Below are 20,993 nucleotides of genomic sequence, written 5' to 3'. Positions count from 1 at the left end.
GACCCAGTGAGGTGGCGATTGTGAAGTGGGGCAGGGTACACAAGGCGGCTGGCTGACCAGGGGTCCCACATTCACGTGCAGATAAACCAGGCAAAACTGGGGAGCAAGACAGACCACGCAACCAAGGGCCCCACTGTGGGGAAATAAAACCTCAAAACATTGATTGAAAACGCCTGTGGGGGTTGAGATGCTGGGAGAGATTCCCAACCTCACAGGAGAGTTCATTGGAGAGACCCACAGGATCCTAGAACATGCACAAACCCATCCACCTGGGAATCAGCACCAGAAAGGCCCAGTTTGCTTCAGGAAAGTGGCGGAAGGGGCTGAAATCCAACAGAGAGCAGAGCAAGTGCCATTGTTCCCTCTCGAACCCCTACCCCCCACACAGCATCACAACCCAGCGACCAGGCTGCCCCTCCCTGGTGAACATCTAAGGCTCCGCCCCTCACTACCTAACAGGCACGACAAGACCACCCCCAAAATATGGCCCAAACAGAAAAAGAGATCAAAGCTCCAGAAAAAAACACAACTAAGCAACAAAGAGATAGCCAATCTATCAGATGCACAGTTCAAAGCACTGGTGACCAGGATGCTCACAGAACTGGTTGAATTTGGTTACAAATCAGATGAAAAAATGAAGGCTACACTAAGTGAAATAAAGGAAAATGCACAGGGAACTGAAAGTGATGGGAAGAAAACTGGGACTCAAATCAATGGAATGGACTAGAAACAAGAAAGAAACAACCAAATAGAAAAGAATGAAGAAACAAGAATTCAAAAAATGAAGAGAGGTTCAAAAAACAAGAACCTTTAAACATTCCAACATCTGAATTATAGGGGTACCAGAAGGGGAAGAGGAACAACAACAAGTGGAAAACTTATTTGAACAAATAATAAAGGAGAACTTCCCCAATCTGGCAAAGGAAATAGACCTTCAGGAAGTCCAGGAAGCTCAGAGAATCCTGAAGAAGTTGGATCCAAGGAGGAACACACCAATGCACATAACTACACTAGCCAAGTTTAAAATGATGGAGAGAATTCTAGAAACAGCAACAGAAAAGGGGATAGTCACCTACAAAGGAGTTCCCATCAGACTATCAGCTGATTTCTCAAAAGAGACCTTACACACAAGAAAGGACTAGAAAGAACTATTCCAAGTCATGAAAGGCAAGGACCTACATCCAAGATTGCTCTATCCAGCAAAGCTTTCATTTAGAATGGAAGGGCAAATAAAGTGATTCCTAGATAAGGTCAAATTGAAGGAATTCATCATCACCAAGCCCTTATTATATGAAATGTTAAGGGGATTTATCTAAGAAAAAGAAGATAAAAAATATGAACAGTAAAATGACAGTAAATTCACATTTATTAACAACCACACCTAAAACAAAAACAAAAACAAACTAAGCAAACAACTACAACAGGAACAGAACCACAGAAATGGAGATCACATGGAGGGTTAGCAACAGGGGAGTGGGAGGAGGAGAAGGGGCGAGAAGGTACAGAGAGTAAGTAGCATAGATGGTAGGAAGAAAATAGACAGGAGAAAGGCAAGAATGATATGGGAAATGTAGAAGCTAAACAACTTACGAAACATGGACATGAACTAAAGGGGGGTAATGTGGGTGGGAGAGGGTGTGCAGGGTAGAGGGAAATGACGGGGGGGAATGGGACAACTGTAATGGTATAATCAATAAAATATATTTTTAAAAAAGAAAAGCCCATCTTAAATACAGAACATTAAAGTTGAAATTTCTGATGCCGTAAGTAGTATAAGAGATCTGACCTATCAAAAAGCAACATCAGGGCAGTTTTTAATTTCACAATCTCTTATTAGCTACAGAAATAAAAATAAACTTTAATGTTCGCTTTTACAAACAACTGGCAATGGTTTTCATTAGGATCTTTCTGTGTCTAAAAGACCTGAGAACATTATAAATAATACCTCTCATCCATGTTTTGTTGTATAAATAATACAACACCTTTAAAAGAACTATTTCAAAAGGTTTGTTCACGTTTTTAAAAACTGGTATTGTATAATTTTAAGTTTACTTTTCCGGTGTTTCCATCTATGGCTTTATTGAGTCATGTACATTAATCCAGCAAGTATAACAGGTATTAGGCATAAAACTCAAGAATATTCTCCACAATAGTATTATTGGCTGATGTGTAATTCCATGTATTAGATGTTCAAATGAATGCATGGGTTACATACAAGTGTTTATTTTTTAAAAGGGTGCTATTAAACTTTTACTAGTTTTATTCATGCAGCTTAATAGTTAACATGTTTTCATAGTGCTATTTGTTAAGTGTGTGAGCTTTCAAACATATCACTATTCTGAAATTTTAAAACATATATTCAATTCTTGATTCTGTGTACTACAAATTACCCACACATTCCGGGAAAGTGGCCCCATTATCTGACTGTCCCTATGACCACACCTCTTCTATCTGATAAAACTTACACTATTTATTTCTCTGCAGTTCAGTTGTATGATCACTTTGAAATTCTTAGAAATGTAGAAAAGGTTCATAATAAAGATGGCCAACAATGACCAGAGATGAGAGATTGTGCTTGCTTTAAAAATAATACTGTTTGTAAATCAAAACAACAGGCATTATTGAGAAAAACAGAAAACATCTGAACTTTCTATGAAATATAGTAGTAAAGAAGGTGTTTTTGCACTCAACTTCAAGGTTCAAGTATGTAATTCTGGACAACAAATACTTACTGAATGCTCTTACGTGCTAAGGACTCTAATGGATGGATAGCTAGGATACAAGGGTGAGCAAAACAAACATAATGTCCAAAATATAGAATCTATACAGTGGTGGGAAAGATAGACATTAACTAAAGAGTTGCTCAGTAAAAAAGTCAAATTAAAGCTACAATGGCAATCTGAAATCCTAACAGAGGGAACCGACACAGGGGAAAGCAGCTTCCCTGAAAGAGTGCGCACGAGCAGGAAGAGCCGACTAGACTGCAGGTGGTAAAGGACAGCAGAGACATCACAAGCAGAGTCTGTGGCAGCCGAGGTGAAAGCACATGTGAGGGACCGAGGGAAAATCAGCATGGCTGAACCAGGGAAGCAAAGCAAAGCAAACAAGATTCAATATGAGGCTAGAGAGGCAAAGAGCAGATCATTCAAGGTCCTGTTTAAGCCATGTTTAAAAATCGAGTCTTTAACCTAATAGCAGCCAAATGTTAAGCCATTTGAAATGTCTTACTTAACACAGAGGCCAAAGTATCAGATACACATTTGGGGGTGGGGTGGAAATTACTCTGCCTTCTGTAAGGTAGAGTTTCAAAGGACCCAGAAAAAAGGTAAGAAATGCCAGCAAACCAGTTACAGGGCTATTTTCATACACCTGGTGCAGCAATGGGAATGGAGAGAAGCAGAGTGATCAGGAGTAGGGGGAGGACAAGCCTGGTGACAGATTTGATGTGGCAAAGGAGGGGGAGAGAGGTGTCACCGATAAATCCTAACCTTCTATCCAGGGTAGATAGTAGTATCATCTACTGATACAGGAAAAGCTCTGAAAATGAACCAGGTTCAAGAAAGGGATATGGGACCACCGGCGGCATATCGAGTATCTCTGAGCATCAGTTCCTGTTTATTTCATGGGGTTAACAATACCAAGACCGTCAGATAATTATAAGCATCAATGTATAGAAACAGCCTGATACCTAGCAAGCCCTCAAAAAAACAGTAGTTACTATTCTCTCCTAGAGGAGTATTCTCAACTGGGGGTGACTTTCTTAGCAGGGGACATGTGGCAACATCTGGAGACATTTTCAGCTGTCACAATATGGGGTGCGTGTGGATACTACTGGCATCTACTGAGTAGAGGGCAGGGAGGCCGCTAAACATTCTGTAGTAAACAAACCCACAATAGAGTCGGCCAGCCCAAAATATCAGTAATGCCACCGCTGAGAAACTGTTTCAGAAGGATTACGATCTTGTATTATTATTTGTTAATTAGTGTATTATTTTTCATAAAAAATAAAACATAAAGGATTTAGGTCCTAGTATATATTATGGAAATATGTACTTGGCATTTTAAAGACTACTTCCATCAGAAGATATATCAAGCACTGAGTGTCACAAATTCAGAAAAGTAAAACTCAAATGAAAATAAAAACAGAAACAAAAGCATCTTTAATTAGAAAATGAAATCTTGTTTTCTTACAATTTAAAGTAAAACCCTAATTACTTTGAGTCTCTCTCTCCTATCCTTTTCTTATACCTGCCACCTCCCCTCCCCTGCAGTCTGTTTTTACCATACCACCAGTACAAAAAGTAAAAAATTACTGCCCACAGTGCTAACAAAATTAAATGAGGAAAGATGTATATAGATCTCATGAAGATGTGCCTAAGTTTACGTTGCCAAGGAAACACTGACGTCTTAGATTTTAAATGGAAGAGTTTATATTTAAAGGATGTTGGAGTCAATAGAATGTATTTTAAGAAAGAGCAAAGCACATACCACTTATTCCCAAATACCAACAAATGACACATGGGAATTGTACAAAGACAATTAAATTTGGGCAACAATCAACAACTATCAATTAACCTGAGTCATCTGAAAGGCAGTGCAGTTTAATGAACACTGGACTGGGAGTTAAAGGTTGAGACTCCTGGTACTGGCTTTTGCAAGTCATTAGCTATGCGAACTTGGAAAAGTTACTTAGCTTCGCATAAGCAGTTTAATTCTCTTCGAGTCTTCATTTCATCATTAGTAAAATGTGAGAAGTTAAGCAAGATTAGTGAAGTCCCTTTCTAGAATTAAATATTCTTTAGTTTTATCATTTTGAAGGAAGATACTTCCAAAAAGTTACTCTATACCTATTTTCTTCTAAGAAATCATAATAAATACAGTCATCCATACTCTAAGTCACATACATACTATATGATAACAGATTCACATACTCTTTTTTGTCAGGATATATTTTTATTAGTCCTTTCCATTAATTATGTTATACATATTCAGAAAAAATATAGAAAGGATTAAAAACCACCAACCATAATCATCCTATCCAAATATAAAAATATAATCCAGTTTATATTTGACATGAGTCAGCTTTGTTAACCTGGTCATAAGAGATGCTATTAAAAATTTAATGGTAAAAAATGACTGCAAACACAACATAATCTGAATTTCAGAATTATAATAAAAGAATGGACAGTAAAAGTGAAATAAATATGTATAACACAAAAGGACAGAACTATATATGAACCATAACTAGTATCAAATTTTCTGTAAAACCAGAAATATTTCCTTCTTTCCAGTTTAGTTCCAGATACCCTGGTGTTGCTCTCAGTAGACTTTGCACTTGTCTGTGACAGTCGTTTTCACAACCACAATCACTGGATTCATGTCTCCAAATTATTTACTGAATGCTTCTTTTCCCTCACTAGCCTACAATCTCCCTCAAGGCGAGGACCGTGTCTCCCTAAGGTGCCGTGAATCCTCTTCCTGACAGAACCTCTCACACACTCGGGGCAACCAATTAGCATTTGCTGACTGAATAAACAAATAAACAGGAACTTGATCTATATCACCCATTCCTGACCTGGGTCACCTCCCAATGTCTCTTAAGATCAATTTTCACAGTAACTACTAAGTAAAGGAATCACCCAAATTCAAAGACATCTGCCATAAAAAATATGAACATTTAGTTATTCTATACCAAAGATGGACAGACCATGGCGCACAGGCCAAATCAGGACAGCCACCTGTGTTTTTGTAAATAAAGTTTTATTGGAATATAACCACATGACTCATCATATACTGCCTACAGCTGCTTTTATGCCACAAGAGCAGAGCTAGCAGTTGCAACAGAAGGCTGAAAATACTTACTGTCTAACCATTTAGGGAAAAGCGTGCCGACCTCTATCCTAGACCAATGCCTTTTAACAAATAAAAGAAGCATAGGGTAATGAGCTCTTGTGGTGTGTTCAAGAAAATACTTAATATATCTAAGTTATATACCAATGATATCACTATCTCTAAACATTTAATAACAGCTATATTAATTTGTAAATTTTTAAGAGTGAAGGGATTAAGCACAGTACTAAGAGAAGGGGTCAATATTCCAAATAATTTGTTTTTATAAACTTTGAGAATTACTTCAAATTTTTAGCATAGCTGATTCTAATTATTAAACATACAAAAAATTGCTACTATGCTATGGTTAATTATTAGCCATGATGAACAAAAATCGCAATGCCAAATCGACATTTCTTCTATAGTAATCTGTAATTCCATTAGTTCTACCACATAGACAGTAGGGACAGGCATTCCTTTTTGTATTTAAACATAAAGTTTATCCTTTTCTATAAGAAATTACTGAACATAAGCCTGGCTGGTGTAGCTCAGTGGATTGAGCGCGGGCCTGCGAACCAAACAATCGAGGTTCAATTCCCAGTCAGGGCACCTGCCTGAGTTGCAGGCCAGTTCCGGGCAAGGGACACACCAGAAGCAACCATACATTGATATTTCTCTCCCTCTCTCTTTCCCTTCCCCTCTAAAGATAAATAACTAAAATCTTAAAAAAATAAGAAATTACCTAACACGATTCAAGCCAACCCTCTTGCTTTTGTTAGCACATACAAACCAATCTTTAGCCAAAAAAGAGAAGATGTGATCAAGTTAAAACCACCGGCTGCAGGAGGGCCCGGCAGGATGGCACTTCTCTGCTTCAACAGAACTAACAACTCCATTCAATAATACACAGGAAAAACTTGCTCCGAATAAAACAACATGCTTTTCAAAATCTTAATAGCAGGACTTTCACCAAGATGGAGGCGTAGGTGGAAACACTGTGCCTTCTCCCACAACCAAGTTTGAACACAACAAAGGTTTAGTAAACAAAGACACAGCCAAAGAACAGAAAATTGAATTATACAGAAGTCCAACCACAGTGAACCGAGACCGGTGAGAGGGGCGGAGCCAGCAGCAGAGCAGGGTTGGGCAGGAAAGATCCCCCAGCCCAAGCACACAGACAGCTTGGACTCAGTCGGGGTGTGGGGCAGACTGACCGAGGTCGAACATTCGCGCACAGTAACGGACTGTGCAGGCCCCAGCGGGCGAAACCAGTGGCAGAGGGCTGATGCCGGTTGCACATTCATGCACAGTGGGATGGAACTCCAGGGCCCCAGTAATGGTGGCAGCTGCGGCAGGCGGCAGATGGAACCGCCATTGCTCCTCTTTGACCCCACCCCCACATACAGCGTCACAACCCAGCGACTTAGTTGCCCCCCTCTGGTGAACACCTTAGGGCTCCGATCCTGCTACATAACAGGCACGAACAGTCCAAAATATGGCTCAAGAAGAACTCAAAGTCCCAGAGCCAATAACTCTAAGCAACCGAGAAATTGCCAGCCTCTCAGATGCACAATTCAAGACACTGGTGATCAGGATGCTCACAGAACTGGTTGATTATAGTCACAAATTAGAGGAACATATGAAGGCTAAACTAACTGAAATGAAGAGAAATGCACAGGAAACCAATAGTGATGAAAAGGAAACTGGGACTCAAATCAATGGAATGGACCAGAAGGAAGAACGAAACATCCCACCAGAAAGGAATGAAGAAATGAGAATTCAAAAAAATGAGGAGAGGCTTAGGAACCTCCAGGACATATTTAAACATTCCAACATCTGAATTCTAGGGGTACCAGAAGGGGAAGAGGAAGACCAGCAAGTAAAAAACTTATTTGAACAAATAATAAAGGAGAACTTCCCCAGTCTGGCAAAGGAAATAGACTTCCAGGAAATCCAGGAAGCTCAGAGAGTCCCAAAGAAGTTGGACCCAAGAAGGAACACACCAAGGCACATCGTAATTACATTAGCCAAGACCAAAATGAAGGAGAGAATCCTAGAAGCATCCAGGGATAAGGGGACAGTCACCTACAAAGGAGTACCTGTCAGACTGTCAGCGGATTTCTCAAAAGAGACCTTACAGGCAAGAAGGGGCTGGAAAGAAGTATTCCAAGTCATGAAATCCAAAGACCTACAGCCAAGATTGCTTTATCCAGCAAAACTTTCATTTAGAATGGAAGGACAGATAAAGTGCTTCTCAGATAAGGTCAAGTTCAAGGAGTTCATCATCACCAAACCCTTATTATATGAAATGCTAAAGGGACTTATATAAGAAAAAGAAGATGAAAAATATGAACAGTGAAAGGACAGCAAACTCACAGTTATCAACAATCACACCTAAAACAAAAGCAAACCAAGAGGACAGCTAGATCAGGAGTGGAACCACAGAAATGAAGAACACATGGAGGGTTAGCAACAGGGGGGGTGGAAGGAGGAGAAGGGGGGAGAAGGTACAGAAAATAGCATAGACAGTAGGTAGAAAATAGATAGGGGGAAGGACAAGAATAGTGGGGGAAATATAGAATCTAAAGAACTTGAGACACGTGGTCATAAACTAAGGGGGGTAATGGTGGGGGGAGGAGGTGTGCTGGGTGGAGGGGAATGAAGGGGGGGAATAGAACAACTGTAATGGTATAATCAATAAAATATTTTAAAAAATCTTAATAACAAGTACAAATTCAATATATAACAATACATAAATAATACATAAACAATACATAAATTGGTCAATTAATGCTTTTTAAAAAAAATCTGAATTTTATGCATATCAGTTACACACTCAAAAGCTTGTCCAGTTTGTAGGTTTACTTATTGCTATCAGTTCTGGCTAATTTCTTCCAATTATTAGACAATATCTAAACCATTTAAAAAGAAGAATTTACTTATGACTAGTGTAAAAACTGAATGGAAGATAAGAAAAATATTTAATGAGTGCCTACTATCTATACTAGGGAGAATTCTTATAAATTCATTTAATAAGGGTGATTTCATGTGAGTATTTAATCCAAAATGTCATTTTATAGAATTAGGACAGAATTTTCTAAGTCAAAAACTTCTGTTGTAGCAAACATAGACTGGAATGAAACTTTTAAGGATCAAATACTATTGATAAAAAATTTTCTAGCTGTATTGAGATATAATTGACATACAACACTATGTAAGTTTAAGATGTACAATGTGATGATCTGACATGTACATACTGTAAAATGTTTATTACAGAAAGATTCATTAACATACCCATTATATTATATAATTACCATTTTATAATTGCTGTTCCTTTAAGACTATTAAAACTCTACTCTCAGAGCACCTTTCAAGTACCGTCAACCATTGTGACTATGCTGTATTTAGGTCCCCTCACCATATTCAACTTATAACTGAAAGGTTATACCTTCGAACCAGCACCTCCTTTCTTCCCTCCCTCTCAGCCTTAGCAACCACCACTCTCTGCTTCTACGGGTGTGGTGTTCTGGATTCCCAATATGCTGAAATCACATACCATTTGTCTTTGCTGCCTGACTCATTTCACTTACCATCATGCCCTCAAGGTCTATATGTGCATAAACATATATATGTATCTATATACACACATACATACATTTTCTTTATCCACTTCTCTGTTGGTGGACACTTAGGTTATTTGCATGCCTGGGCTACTGTGAAAAATGCTGCAATTAGTAAGGAGCTGCAGATGTTATCTTCTCTGTGTATATACCCAGAAGTGGAATTGGAGATCATGTGGTAGATCATGTTCTATTTTTAATTTTTTGAGGAGTTTCCACATTGTTTTCCTCAGCTGTTGCACCAATTAAAATTCACACCAACAGTGCACAGAGTTCCTTTTTCTCCAAATCCTCAGCGGCGTATATCTCTTCTCTTTTTGAAAACAGCATTCTAACAGGTGTGAGATGGTATCTCATTCTGGTTTTGATTTGTATTTCCCTGATGATTAGTGATACTGAACATCTTTTCATGTATTTAATAGACATTCTGTAAGTCATCTTTACAAAAATTTGTTTATTCAATACCTCTACCTATTTTAAAATGAATTATTTGGTTTTTTGCTATTGAGTTGGTTGAGTCCTTTATGTATTTTGGACATTAATCCTTCATCAGAGAGATAGTTTGCCAATACTTTCTCCCACTCAGTAGATTTCCTTTACATTTTGCTGAGCTTCTTTTACTGTGCAGACACTTTTTTGTTTGATGTAGTCCACACGGACCACTCCCCCACTTTGTCCAGACTCTGTTGAAATATCACCCCCCAAAGGTCTTCAATCAACAATCTACTGAAGATACCACCCTATCTTCATTTTGCTTTATTCCCTAAAAAAATTCTTTGTGATACATTATTTATATTATATAATATGTTATATCATGTGTTTGTTCATTTTCTGTCAGCCTTTGAAGGGAGTAACTCTGACCTGACCACATACAGCACAAATTAGGTGTTCAATAAACCAATGTTGAATCCATAAATGACTATTACAATTTTTAACAAGTTTTTACCTTGTGTATAAACCTAAATGGACTATGATAAGATTACTAAAACTATACTTAATTCAGATTTCCACATTAAGTGATCTGTCCCATTTCTGAGAAAACATTTATAAAAATGTCATTATTTCTGCACTGAATTTCCAGACCTGAGGCAACTGCTAGTATTTCCTCCAAAATAAAGAAAAGTAAAATGTTTCTAATGTGCTAACCTTAAGATCTGACACACTTTTTGGTGATGGGAAGAATGGCCATTCCTATTGAAACCCAAGATTGTTTTACCCCTCCCACAGACACACCTGCACTCAGGTACCTTGGTTACCTTTAGTCCAGTTTTATGTTATTTTTTTTCCACCAGGTAATATGTTCACATTGTTTTTTAAAAAGTCTGAAAAAGTACAGTACAAAGTGTCCCTCCTGTCCTTCAGATACCTAGTTCAAATTTCTACCATCACAAAGTAACCAGTAGTATCATAAAGCAGGGATGGGCAATTTTCTATAAAGGACCAGATAGTAAATAATACTAGCTTTGTAGGCTATAGAAGTCTGCCATGACTGTTCCACCTGGCTATACACAGTATGTAACCAAATGTGCACAGTTGTATCCCAATAAAACTTTATTTGCAAATACAGGCAGTGAGCTCAATTTTTCCAGTGGGGTAAAACTTTGTTATAAAGCTAAGTTAAGTAATTCTCTTTTATACAAATCTTTAATGGTAGTGTTTGGAAAGGAATGCAAGGGAACAGATTGAAACAAAAAAATGCTGTTTGAAAAAAAAATTCATCCTACTACCCATACTCATGTATTAATATACATTCTCATGCAAAAATACAATTTTCATATAAATAGACAATATTATTCCAAGATGTCTTCTATATAACCTACAATATATTATACCAAATATACTCTCGTGGCGTAATTATGAAGAACCAGAGGAACATCATGACAAAAAAGACTGTAACCTAATAGCACCATACTGTCAACATTAAACTCTGACCTAAAACTTACCTTTAAATGATAGATCAAATATATAATTAACATTTTCATGCAACACATTAAAAAACTAACCAGAGTTCATATATAAAAACAAACTAAATCTTAAACCTGTATTTCCCAATCAAATCAATTCCAAAATGCATGTTCCTAATATGTCTTACCCAGGTTTGGTTTTGTTTTTCCCCCCCAGATTTTAATTTAATAAAATTAATCAGGATTAGAGAGAACCAGCTCTGTCTGAAAAGTACATCGATACTAGATTGAGTAACCAGTAACCAGCTTCTCAAAATCCAAAGGCATCCAAGAATATATCTTACCTTAGATGCCATTCTCATAAAAAGTTTGTTTTGATTTTCTGCTGTTCCCATCTTCTCGTTCTTGACTAAATCATTTAGGCTTAGTTTATCATCATCGTGGAAGTATCTGACCCTTTCCTTTTCCTCATGGGTTGAAGCCTATGACAAAATGAACATTAATTTAGTGAAAACATAAGTTTCTGAAGCATTTTAATGAATTACCTAGAAATCTGATATGAAATGTACAAGTCCCACTATGTATCACAATCTTACCTTCCTCTAAATTCCTATTCTATTTGTTTCCATGTGGAAGAATTTCCATTAGAGTAACACTCCCTACTTTTCTGCCTCTTTCCTTTCTGCCAGGAAACAAGGCACAACATTTGGGGATTTCTGAGTTTGGGGGAAAAGGGAGAATAATTGTAGACTTTCTGTCCCCTCCACTCACCTCCTCTTGTAGGAAAAATTCCCTACCGCCATGGAGGGAAGTCTGCAGTTATCCAGAAATTAAGTAAGTACATTGAAAACAGAGAAGTATTAGCAAACCCAAATTGAACATTTCTCTCAGAAACAAGGAAGATATTTTGATTCTTTACTAAATCAATCCTGTGTTTTCCTACCAGATGGTCCCATACCTACTTGTGAAAAACAAAAGTGCTATTTATTCCCTCCCAAATCAAATCCCCCCAATACTATTTGCACATTTTCTTATACAAATAAAACCCACTCCTTAATTTCTTTGAAATCTCTGGAACCACAGTCCCAATATTTCTCCCCAACTATTCCTGTCTTCACTAGCTTAAATCTCATATTCCATAACTTCAATCATCCTCTGGCTCCAGGTCCTTCATTTGTGGCCCCATTATCCTTTCACTGCGCTCAAAGAGCAAACCTCCACCTTGAGAAACTGTGCCCACCCTCTTCACTCCTACGCCCAGACTGTTTGGTAACGAGCAATTCTAAAAGAGCCCTCGATGCCCTCTGGCAATGCAACTACGGGTCCCTAGTCAGCTCTATCATTTCACATAGTCCACACCTTTCCTATTCTCCTGCCGCATCCCTCCTCCAAACCTCGAATCTGCCACATTTCATTAGAAGAGCTATCTCTCCCAGGTCTATTTGCTGAATGAGGTCATTATTATCTCTAGCAACATAGATACTCAACAGGCAAATAATAAACACTTGACAGAAAAACTGAATGAACTAAACTTTCGTGGACTAAACTACCACTTGTATGATCTTACAAATTTTTTTTAAAAAACCCTAATTTGGGAAAACTGAATACATTGTTTTTGCCATCTCAGGAGCCTCAAGGTAGTGACAAAAATGAACTGCTAGAGCTGGAAGATGGAAAAGAAAATTAGGTTCATAAAGATCACAGCAACTACATAATTAAGACATTGTGCATGTCCATCCCACCACCAGGTCTCAAAGTAGCTAACACAGATAAGAGGCCTAGATCAAAGTTTTCCATAAAACCTATGGAAAGTACATAAAAGGAAACTAGAAATAATGGTAAAGAAATGTGAATTAAAGTTAAAATTGCCTTAAAAAGTCAATGTTCACAGTTTTTTGAAAGCTGTAGTGAATTACATTCCATTTTATAAAAGGCAATGGGATTCTTTTAACTAAGAATAAAAGTAATAACATAATTTACTGCCTTCTAACATTTGCATTATGCAGCGACTTTTCAGAAAATAATCTGAAGTAGTCTGATGAAAAGAAAGCCCCAAGAAGAAAAAAGAGGAATTCTCAAGAAACACAAATGTGTGCTACACGTACCATCTGTCGTTTCCTTCTTCCTCCTTTAGATTCCCGAGCTTTTCCTGGTGCGTTCACAGGCCAGACTCTTCCCAGCTGATCTGTGCTAACGAGAATCACTTCTCGCTGGTCTTCACCCTACGGAAATATTTAGAGATAACTTTCAAAACTACTGTGAAGAGTGTTGAAGGCTTATATTTAATAATGACGAGGACAGAAAAGCATAGAAATGATTGAGCTTTCACATAATATTATGGATTTTCTTAAGTCTCCTAGACTTTTATTATCCACCATAATGTAATTATGAAAACAATCCTTTTAGAGAAAAAGTAGGGGAAAATATCAAAAGTTTACCTTATTTTTTTTTAAAGGAATCATAGAAGCAAACTTCAAATAAGGTGATTAACTAAGATGATAAAGAACCAATATTTAAAGAGACACTGTATGAGGTTTATCACTTATGCAGTAGATGTCATTTTTATAAATGTTTCTTCAATTTAAAAAAATCCTAAAACTCAATTATAAGAAATAGAGCAACTAAATGACAAAACAAGCTTTTTAAATCAGCCACTCTCCACAACTGCGAAATTAGCTCTTCCACACAACTTCTATTTTCTTCCTTCTCAGTTCTGAAATGCTTTCCACTTTCCTGGGTCTTCGGAGGAAGTTGTATCTCACACACTTCCCATCTGTAATCTTTTCCTACAGATTTTTAACCAAATACATACATGCCTGGTCCTTATTCTATGATGAAGAGAATGTTATTGGAAAGGTTTTAATAAGGAACTACATAAAGACTACTAGTAAACTGTTACAAATCAAGTTGAAGCATGAGAAAGCAAAATATTCTCATTTTAATTTTATTCTTGATCTTACATTCACATACAATAAGTGGATAGTAAAAATTATCACTATTTTTCTTCTTTAATTAATAAACATTAATTAGTGAAGTGTCATGTTTTAAAGGGCATCTCTCCACTCACTCTCTTACTTACAGTGTTTTGCTCAGCAGAGATGGGCAAAACACTATAATCTGGTTTCTAAATTTATATCACTGCTAATGCTAATCTCCTAAGGACTTTCAAATTACTAACTCTAATAAATACCAATTATCATCTAACTTGATCAGAAATAATTTGATTCTGGTTATTATATAGGGCCCAGCACAAATAACGCCCCTTTCTTATTAAAAAAAATTTTATTACAAAATCATAAGCATGTAGTTCTGTAACATAACAATATCACACATAAGCACACCACATGACATTTTAGGTGAAATGTTCAAATTAAAACTATAAATTATTATACCCATATTATTATCCTACCAATCACACTCCGCCAGACCCCATATTATCTGCCTAAAAGTTTTTTTTCCCCAATTTTAAGCACTTCACTTATCTTTTTAAGGCAGAACCAGGGTTCTGCCTTACCTCTCTGACTCATTCATTCATTCATTATTTTTTAAATGCCTACCCTGTGTAGTAACTAAAAAATATATAGTTGCTGCCTATAAGAAGCTTATAACCTATTGAAATAATTATTCTCTACGTGAATTATCAGTATAAAGAAAGTCAAATTCACTAACAAGTCAGTGAAACTTTTGCAATTGCAAGCAAAAGAATAAAATATCTAGAAATAAACTTAACAAAGGATGTGAAGGACCTATATGGTTACAATGGCCATATTACCCAAAGCAATATTTTGAATTTAAGGCAATCCCCATCAAAATTCCAGTGTCATTTTTTAAAGAAATAGAACAAAATAATCATCAGATTTGTAAGGAACCACAAAACACTGTGAATAGCCAAAGCAATCCTGAGAAAAGAGAACAAAGCTGGAGATATCACACTTCCTGACTTCACATTATACTACTGAGCCATGATAATCAAATCAGCATGGTACTGACAGAAAAACCAGATACATAGACCAGTGGAAGAGATCTGAGAGCCCAGAAATGAAACCACATATATATGGCAAATATTTTTTGACAAAGGAGCCAAAAACACACAATGGAAAAAAGAAAGCCTCTTCAATAGTGCTGGGAAAATAGGAAAACCACATGCAAAATAATGAAACTAGATAACAGTTTGTTCTCATATACAAAAAGTAATTCGAAATGGATCAAAGAACTAAATAAAAGATCTGAAATAAGAAATTGCATTGAAGAACACATAGGTACTAAATTTACACACTTTGGCCATAGAGAACATTTTATAATTTTGAACCCAAAGGCAAAGGAAGTAAAGACAAAAACAAATGAGTGGGTCTAGACCAAATTAAAAACGTCCGCACAGCATAGAATCCAACAATAAAACAAAAAGGCAACCAACCAAACAGGAGATAACTGCAAACAGCTCTGAAAAGGGGTTAATATGCAAAATATACAAAACATTCATACAATTCAACAATAAACAAACAATCCAATTAAAAAATGAGTAGAGGACCTGAAAAGACCCTTCTCCCAAGATAGACAAACGACCAACAGATATATGAAAAGATGTTCAACTTCACCAGCTACTAGGAAATGAAATCAAAACTACAATGATATACCATCTCACCCCTTAGTTAGCTAGGCTATGATCAATAAGACAGGTAATAAAAAGTACTGGAGAGACTGTGAAGAAAAAGGAACCCTCATTCACTGCTGGTAGGAATGTAAACTGGTATAGCCACTATGGAACACAGTATGGCAATTGGTACACAGTATGTCAAAAAGTTAAGAATAGAGTTGCCATGTGATTCAGCAATCCCTCCTCTGGGTATCTATTTGAAAAACTCAAACGCATTTATTCACAAAGATATATGCACACCTATGTTCACTGTAGCATTATTCATAGTCACCAAGACATGGAGAAAACCAAAGTATCCTTTGACAGAAGAATGGATAATGAATGGATAATGAAGTGGTAAATACATATGGTCTGTCCAGAAGGTATCCAGCCATGTAATATGAAAAATAGAAACATTTATTGGAAGAAGATATAAGATACAAGAAACACTGAACATAGGACAATGACATCTCAGTCCCCTTCAAAAAACTCTGCACAAGACAATGAGCAAGTGTGTTGTCATGATGAAGCTGCCAATCACCAGATGTCTATACCTGCGGCCTTCTGAATTATCCAAATAGTTTCCATGGAGCAACATTCAAGCTTAATGTAAAATTTAATGCAGATTCATCATTGCTCAACTTACTCAAGACATTTTGTGTGGTTTGCAGGCCCGCGCTCAATCCACTGAGCTACTTACTCAAGACATTTTGAATGTGACAGCCACAAGGTACACAGGCTCACTCAATGGCATCTACCACCCCCACTGACTAGCACAGTGAAGTCATCATTGTTCATGCATGCTCATTTCAGTCCACTCTCCCTGGATGCCAGGTTACATTGGTGCCACACTAACCATTCTTGTCATATTAACAACAGCTGGACTTTTTCCAGACAACCTTATATACAATAGAATACTACTGAGGCATAAGAAAAAGATAAAATACTGCCATTTGCAACAACATGAATGAACCCTGAGAACATTATGCTAAGTGAAAGAAATCAGTCAGAAAAAATAAGGACCGTATGATTTCTCTCATATATGGGCTATAAAATTGAAACTCAGACACAGACAATAGGATAGTGGTTACCAAATGGAAGGGGACTGAGGAATAGTAAAAGGTAAAGGGGGCTGGCCAAATATGTGTTGATGGAAGATCATTTGACTTTGGTGGTGGGCACACAGTGCAGTGTAGAGATCACGTGTCACAGAAATGTGCACTTGAAACCTATATAATCCTAGTAACCAATGTCATCCCAATAAATTTTAATAAAATAAAAGATAGGTTAAATTAAACAATTAAAAATTTACATTTTTTAAAAAGTATTTCTGCATAAACTCAAGATGGATAAAAGACTTAACCATCCATAAGTTGCAACACCATAAAATTCCTAGAAGAGAACAAAGGCAGGAAAACCTCAAATATTCCATGCAGTAATATTTTCGCCAATACGTCCCTTAGAGCAAGGGGCATAAAGGAAAGAATAAAGAAATGGGACTTCATCAAAATTAAAAGCTTCTGCAGAGCTAAAGAAAACATAAGCAAAATGAAAAGGGGACAAACCATATGGAAAAATATATTTGCCAATGATACCTCGGACAAGAGTTTGATCTCCAAAATGTATAAAGAATTCACGGGACTCCACTCCAGGAAAAAAAACAACCCAATTGAAAAATGGGCAAAGAACCTCAACAGACACTTCTCCAAGGAGGACACAGAGAGGGCCCAGAGACATATGAAAGGATGCTCAGCATCACTAGCAATCAGAGAGATGCAAATTAAAAACACAGTATCACCTCATACCAGTCAGAATGGCCATCAACAAACAACAAGTGCTGGCAAGGTTATGGAGAAAAGGGAACCCCAGTGCACTATTGGTAGGATTGTAGACTGGTGCAACCACTATGGAAAACAGTATGGAATTTCCTCAGAAAACTAAAAATGGAGCTGTCTTTTGACCTGGCAATTCCACTGCTGGGATTATACCCTAAGAATCCTGAAACACCAATTCAAATGAACCTATGTACCCCAATGTTCATAGCAGTGCAATTTGCAATAGCCAAGTGCTGGAAGGAACCTAAATGCTCACCAGTAAATGAGTGGACAAAAAAACTGTGGTACATTTACACGATGGAATACCACGCAGCAGAAATAAAGAAGGAACTCTTATCCTTCACAACAGCATGGATGGAACTGGAAAACATTATGCTAAGTGAAATAAGCCAGGCAGCAAAAGACAAATACCATATGATCTCACCTACAAATGGAACCTAATCAACAGAACAAACAAGCAGCAAAATATAACCAGAGACATAGAAATAAAGAACAAACTGACAGTAACCAGGGTGGGGAGGAGTGGGTAGCGGGGGAAAGTAAGGGGAGGGTCATTAAGGAACATGTATAAAGGTCACATGGACAAAGCCAAAGGGGGAGTAGGATGAAGGGTGTAAGGTGGGGATGGGTGGAGCCAGGGGGAGGGGTGGGGGAAAATGGAGAGCACTGTATTTGAACAACAATAAAAATTAAAAATTAAAAGTTAAAAAAAACATTTGTTGAATAAAGGTCAAACCTCACTGCTTAAAAATGAAAGGCAAATAATCATTACTGTACTTTTTAAATCTTGTAATAAAAACTTCTTTTTTTCTGTTTTACAGTTTTTCTAGGTATCGGTTGCAGAGGTTGGAATGCCAAAACATAGAAAATACTGTAGACATACACACAGTCTATGAATCACAGCAATGGTAATACAATGAACTTAAAATGTATCCAGGAATCCAACTTAAAAACACAGTGTTACAGCAATAATGAATTATGGTCAAACTACTGGAAATACTTTCAAATGCCTGATTTCATGTACAAAATGCCACAGAGTTTATCTATTTCTTTAATTAGTCATTAGTTAATGTTTCTCTATGACCCTCTAAGGCCCTCAGTTAATTTCTCCAATTGCTTTCAAGAAGATGTCTATGAAACAACCTTTACACAGCTGCTTACAGGTTATAATACCGTATTTCTCTTCCTTGCCTGCAGTGTGAACTAAACATTTAAGCCACTGCACCATTCATTATGAAGTGACTATTTCATTATTTACTGCAAAGTACACTGAATTTCCAACAATGCTAGAAAAAAGAAAAAATGTAGAGTTGAATTCCCTTAAATTAAATGTGTCCATGATGTGAGTACCCTGAAGGACTGCTGACTGGTTAAAAAAGGGCAGATTAGCATCAAATAATATTAAAGAATAAGATTAGATTTGTCCTGATACAGAACTGGCGATTTGTCAGTGACACAGAGCCAGTGGATCTCATCACCTGGTGCCCAAGCTCGAGTCAGGTGAAGATGCTATGCAACTGAGTGATTATTTGGATAAGGAAGCTACGCTCAGAGGAAGGCCAGACTAGAGGATTTACTAAATTCATGGAGTTTTAAGGTTTCCCATAGAAAACTATAGGGAAGAAAATAAACTGTAGACACTCACACAACACATATTTTAAGTATTTCTTGGTTACAATGTGTCAAGCATTATCTTAGGCGCTATAAATGAACTAAAAGAAAGAGTCCTTCCCCCACATACTAAATATTTCACCCTGTTAAGGGGAATAGAAGTAAGCAAATCAATAATTACAAGTGCTGCCTGTTTTTCACTAAAGCCAAATGATATTCATAGATCATTAAATCAAGAGATTCACCTTATTCATATAACCTAACATTTCTAACAAGCTAAAAAATGAGAGGATTCCTCCCAGTTCCACTGTTCTATGAATGGGATTTTCTTTCCTCTGACAGGGCAAAATTTCTATCAGAAATACTCCAAGATTTTCCTCTACAAAGTCAGCACATTTCTGTGGTGTAGTAAATAAATCTGAATTCCATTCTCATGCCTTAACAAAACTACTGTACTTTGAAAGGCAGATGAACCATCAGGCCCTGACCCTGATGGAATAAATATTTTAATGGTAGTAGAAAATTACTTCAGAATTGTTGGCAGGGATTTGTTTCAATAAAACCTGAACTAAAAGTGAAAATATCTCATCTCTGCAAAGAAGATAAATTTTCCTTCTGGTCAAAGAATCCTTAATATAAAAATGTTTCTTTGAGAGCATCAAAGAACAAAACATTTTCCCCCAAAAAGCTGAAAAATAGAAATTCTACTTTGTACACTACTTTGAACACAAGTTTGAATTCTACTCCATTGAGTTATAAGGTCCAGTGTTCAAAAGCTAGGAGGAGCTAAAATGCCTAAGGGCATCAACAATAGTCCAAAGTTATACATTCAAGGGATGAGATACAATCTGTCCATTCGTCTACAGTATCCTTAATCAGAAGAAATGTTATTTAACAGATCTGCTTTAATTTTTTTATGTTGAAGTGCTTTCAATTTCAAGGATAGCCTGAAGTCCAGCCACAACTTTAGAACTTTTCACACACACTGTCAGGAAAAGACAGGTACAGATTAGAGGGTAATGACAAGAATACAAATGTGAACAAAGTCCACTGAGAATTCTTAGGGTTCATAAAGGAGGCAGAGAGGAACTGAAAAGTGGGCAAGGCAAAGAGGGTGGACCTGACACAGGTAACTAATAGCATATGTGAATGGTGAAGAGACAGGTAGGTCATGTATAAGACAGCTTTGGGGTGGGGTTAACAAATGGGACCATGCTGTGGGAGGCTACACTGCAGGAAGATCCAGTGTTTGATGCAGTCAGCACCAAGGAACCACAAAAGTTCCCGAGGACAGAATTATTACGACCACAATGACACCTGGAAAAATAAATGTGGCAAAAGTATATGATAGACTGTATAGTACTTAGTTTTAGCTTTTTAAATTTAGTCCCTACTTTTTAATCCTATAAAGTTTCTCATTCTTAATTCCTTAAGCTGTGCAAGAAGTTCTCAATTACCAACTTCTAAAAACATTAGCTAGTACAACTTAGTAAAAACAGCCAATTTCATAAACATACACTCTGTAATATTGTCTAAATCATTAATGTTAGCTTGAAGAAAA

General features: G+C 37.0%; 1 protein-coding gene across 4 annotated transcripts in view; it reads right to left on the bottom strand.

Annotated features, from left to right (window-relative positions):
• Nucleotides 1–20,993, bottom strand: part of CWF19L2 (CWF19 like cell cycle control factor 2) — a 110,588-nt gene that overhangs the window by 30,952 nt on the left and 58,643 nt on the right. For all 4 annotated transcript variants that reach the window (XM_037047727.1, XM_037047729.1, XM_037047726.1 and 1 more), the window contains exons 11-12: nucleotides 13,459–13,575; nucleotides 11,698–11,835 (exon numbers count right to left, since the gene is read on the bottom strand). In XM_037047727.1, coding sequence (XP_036903622.1) covers nucleotides 11,698–11,835; nucleotides 13,459–13,575 — 255 coding nt within the window. The remainder of the gene's footprint in view (nucleotides 1–11,697; nucleotides 11,836–13,458; nucleotides 13,576–20,993) is intronic.

Source organism: Sturnira hondurensis, unplaced genomic scaffold (assembly GCF_014824575.4).
Source record: "Sturnira hondurensis isolate 20B ecotype Veracruz unplaced genomic scaffold, ASM1482457v3 Scaffold0006213, whole genome shotgun sequence".
NCBI classification, from domain to species: Eukaryota; Metazoa; Chordata; class Mammalia; order Chiroptera; family Phyllostomidae; genus Sturnira; species Sturnira hondurensis.
The sequence above is the reverse complement of the archived record's forward strand: the minus strand, read 5'-3'. Positions and strand labels throughout refer to the sequence as shown.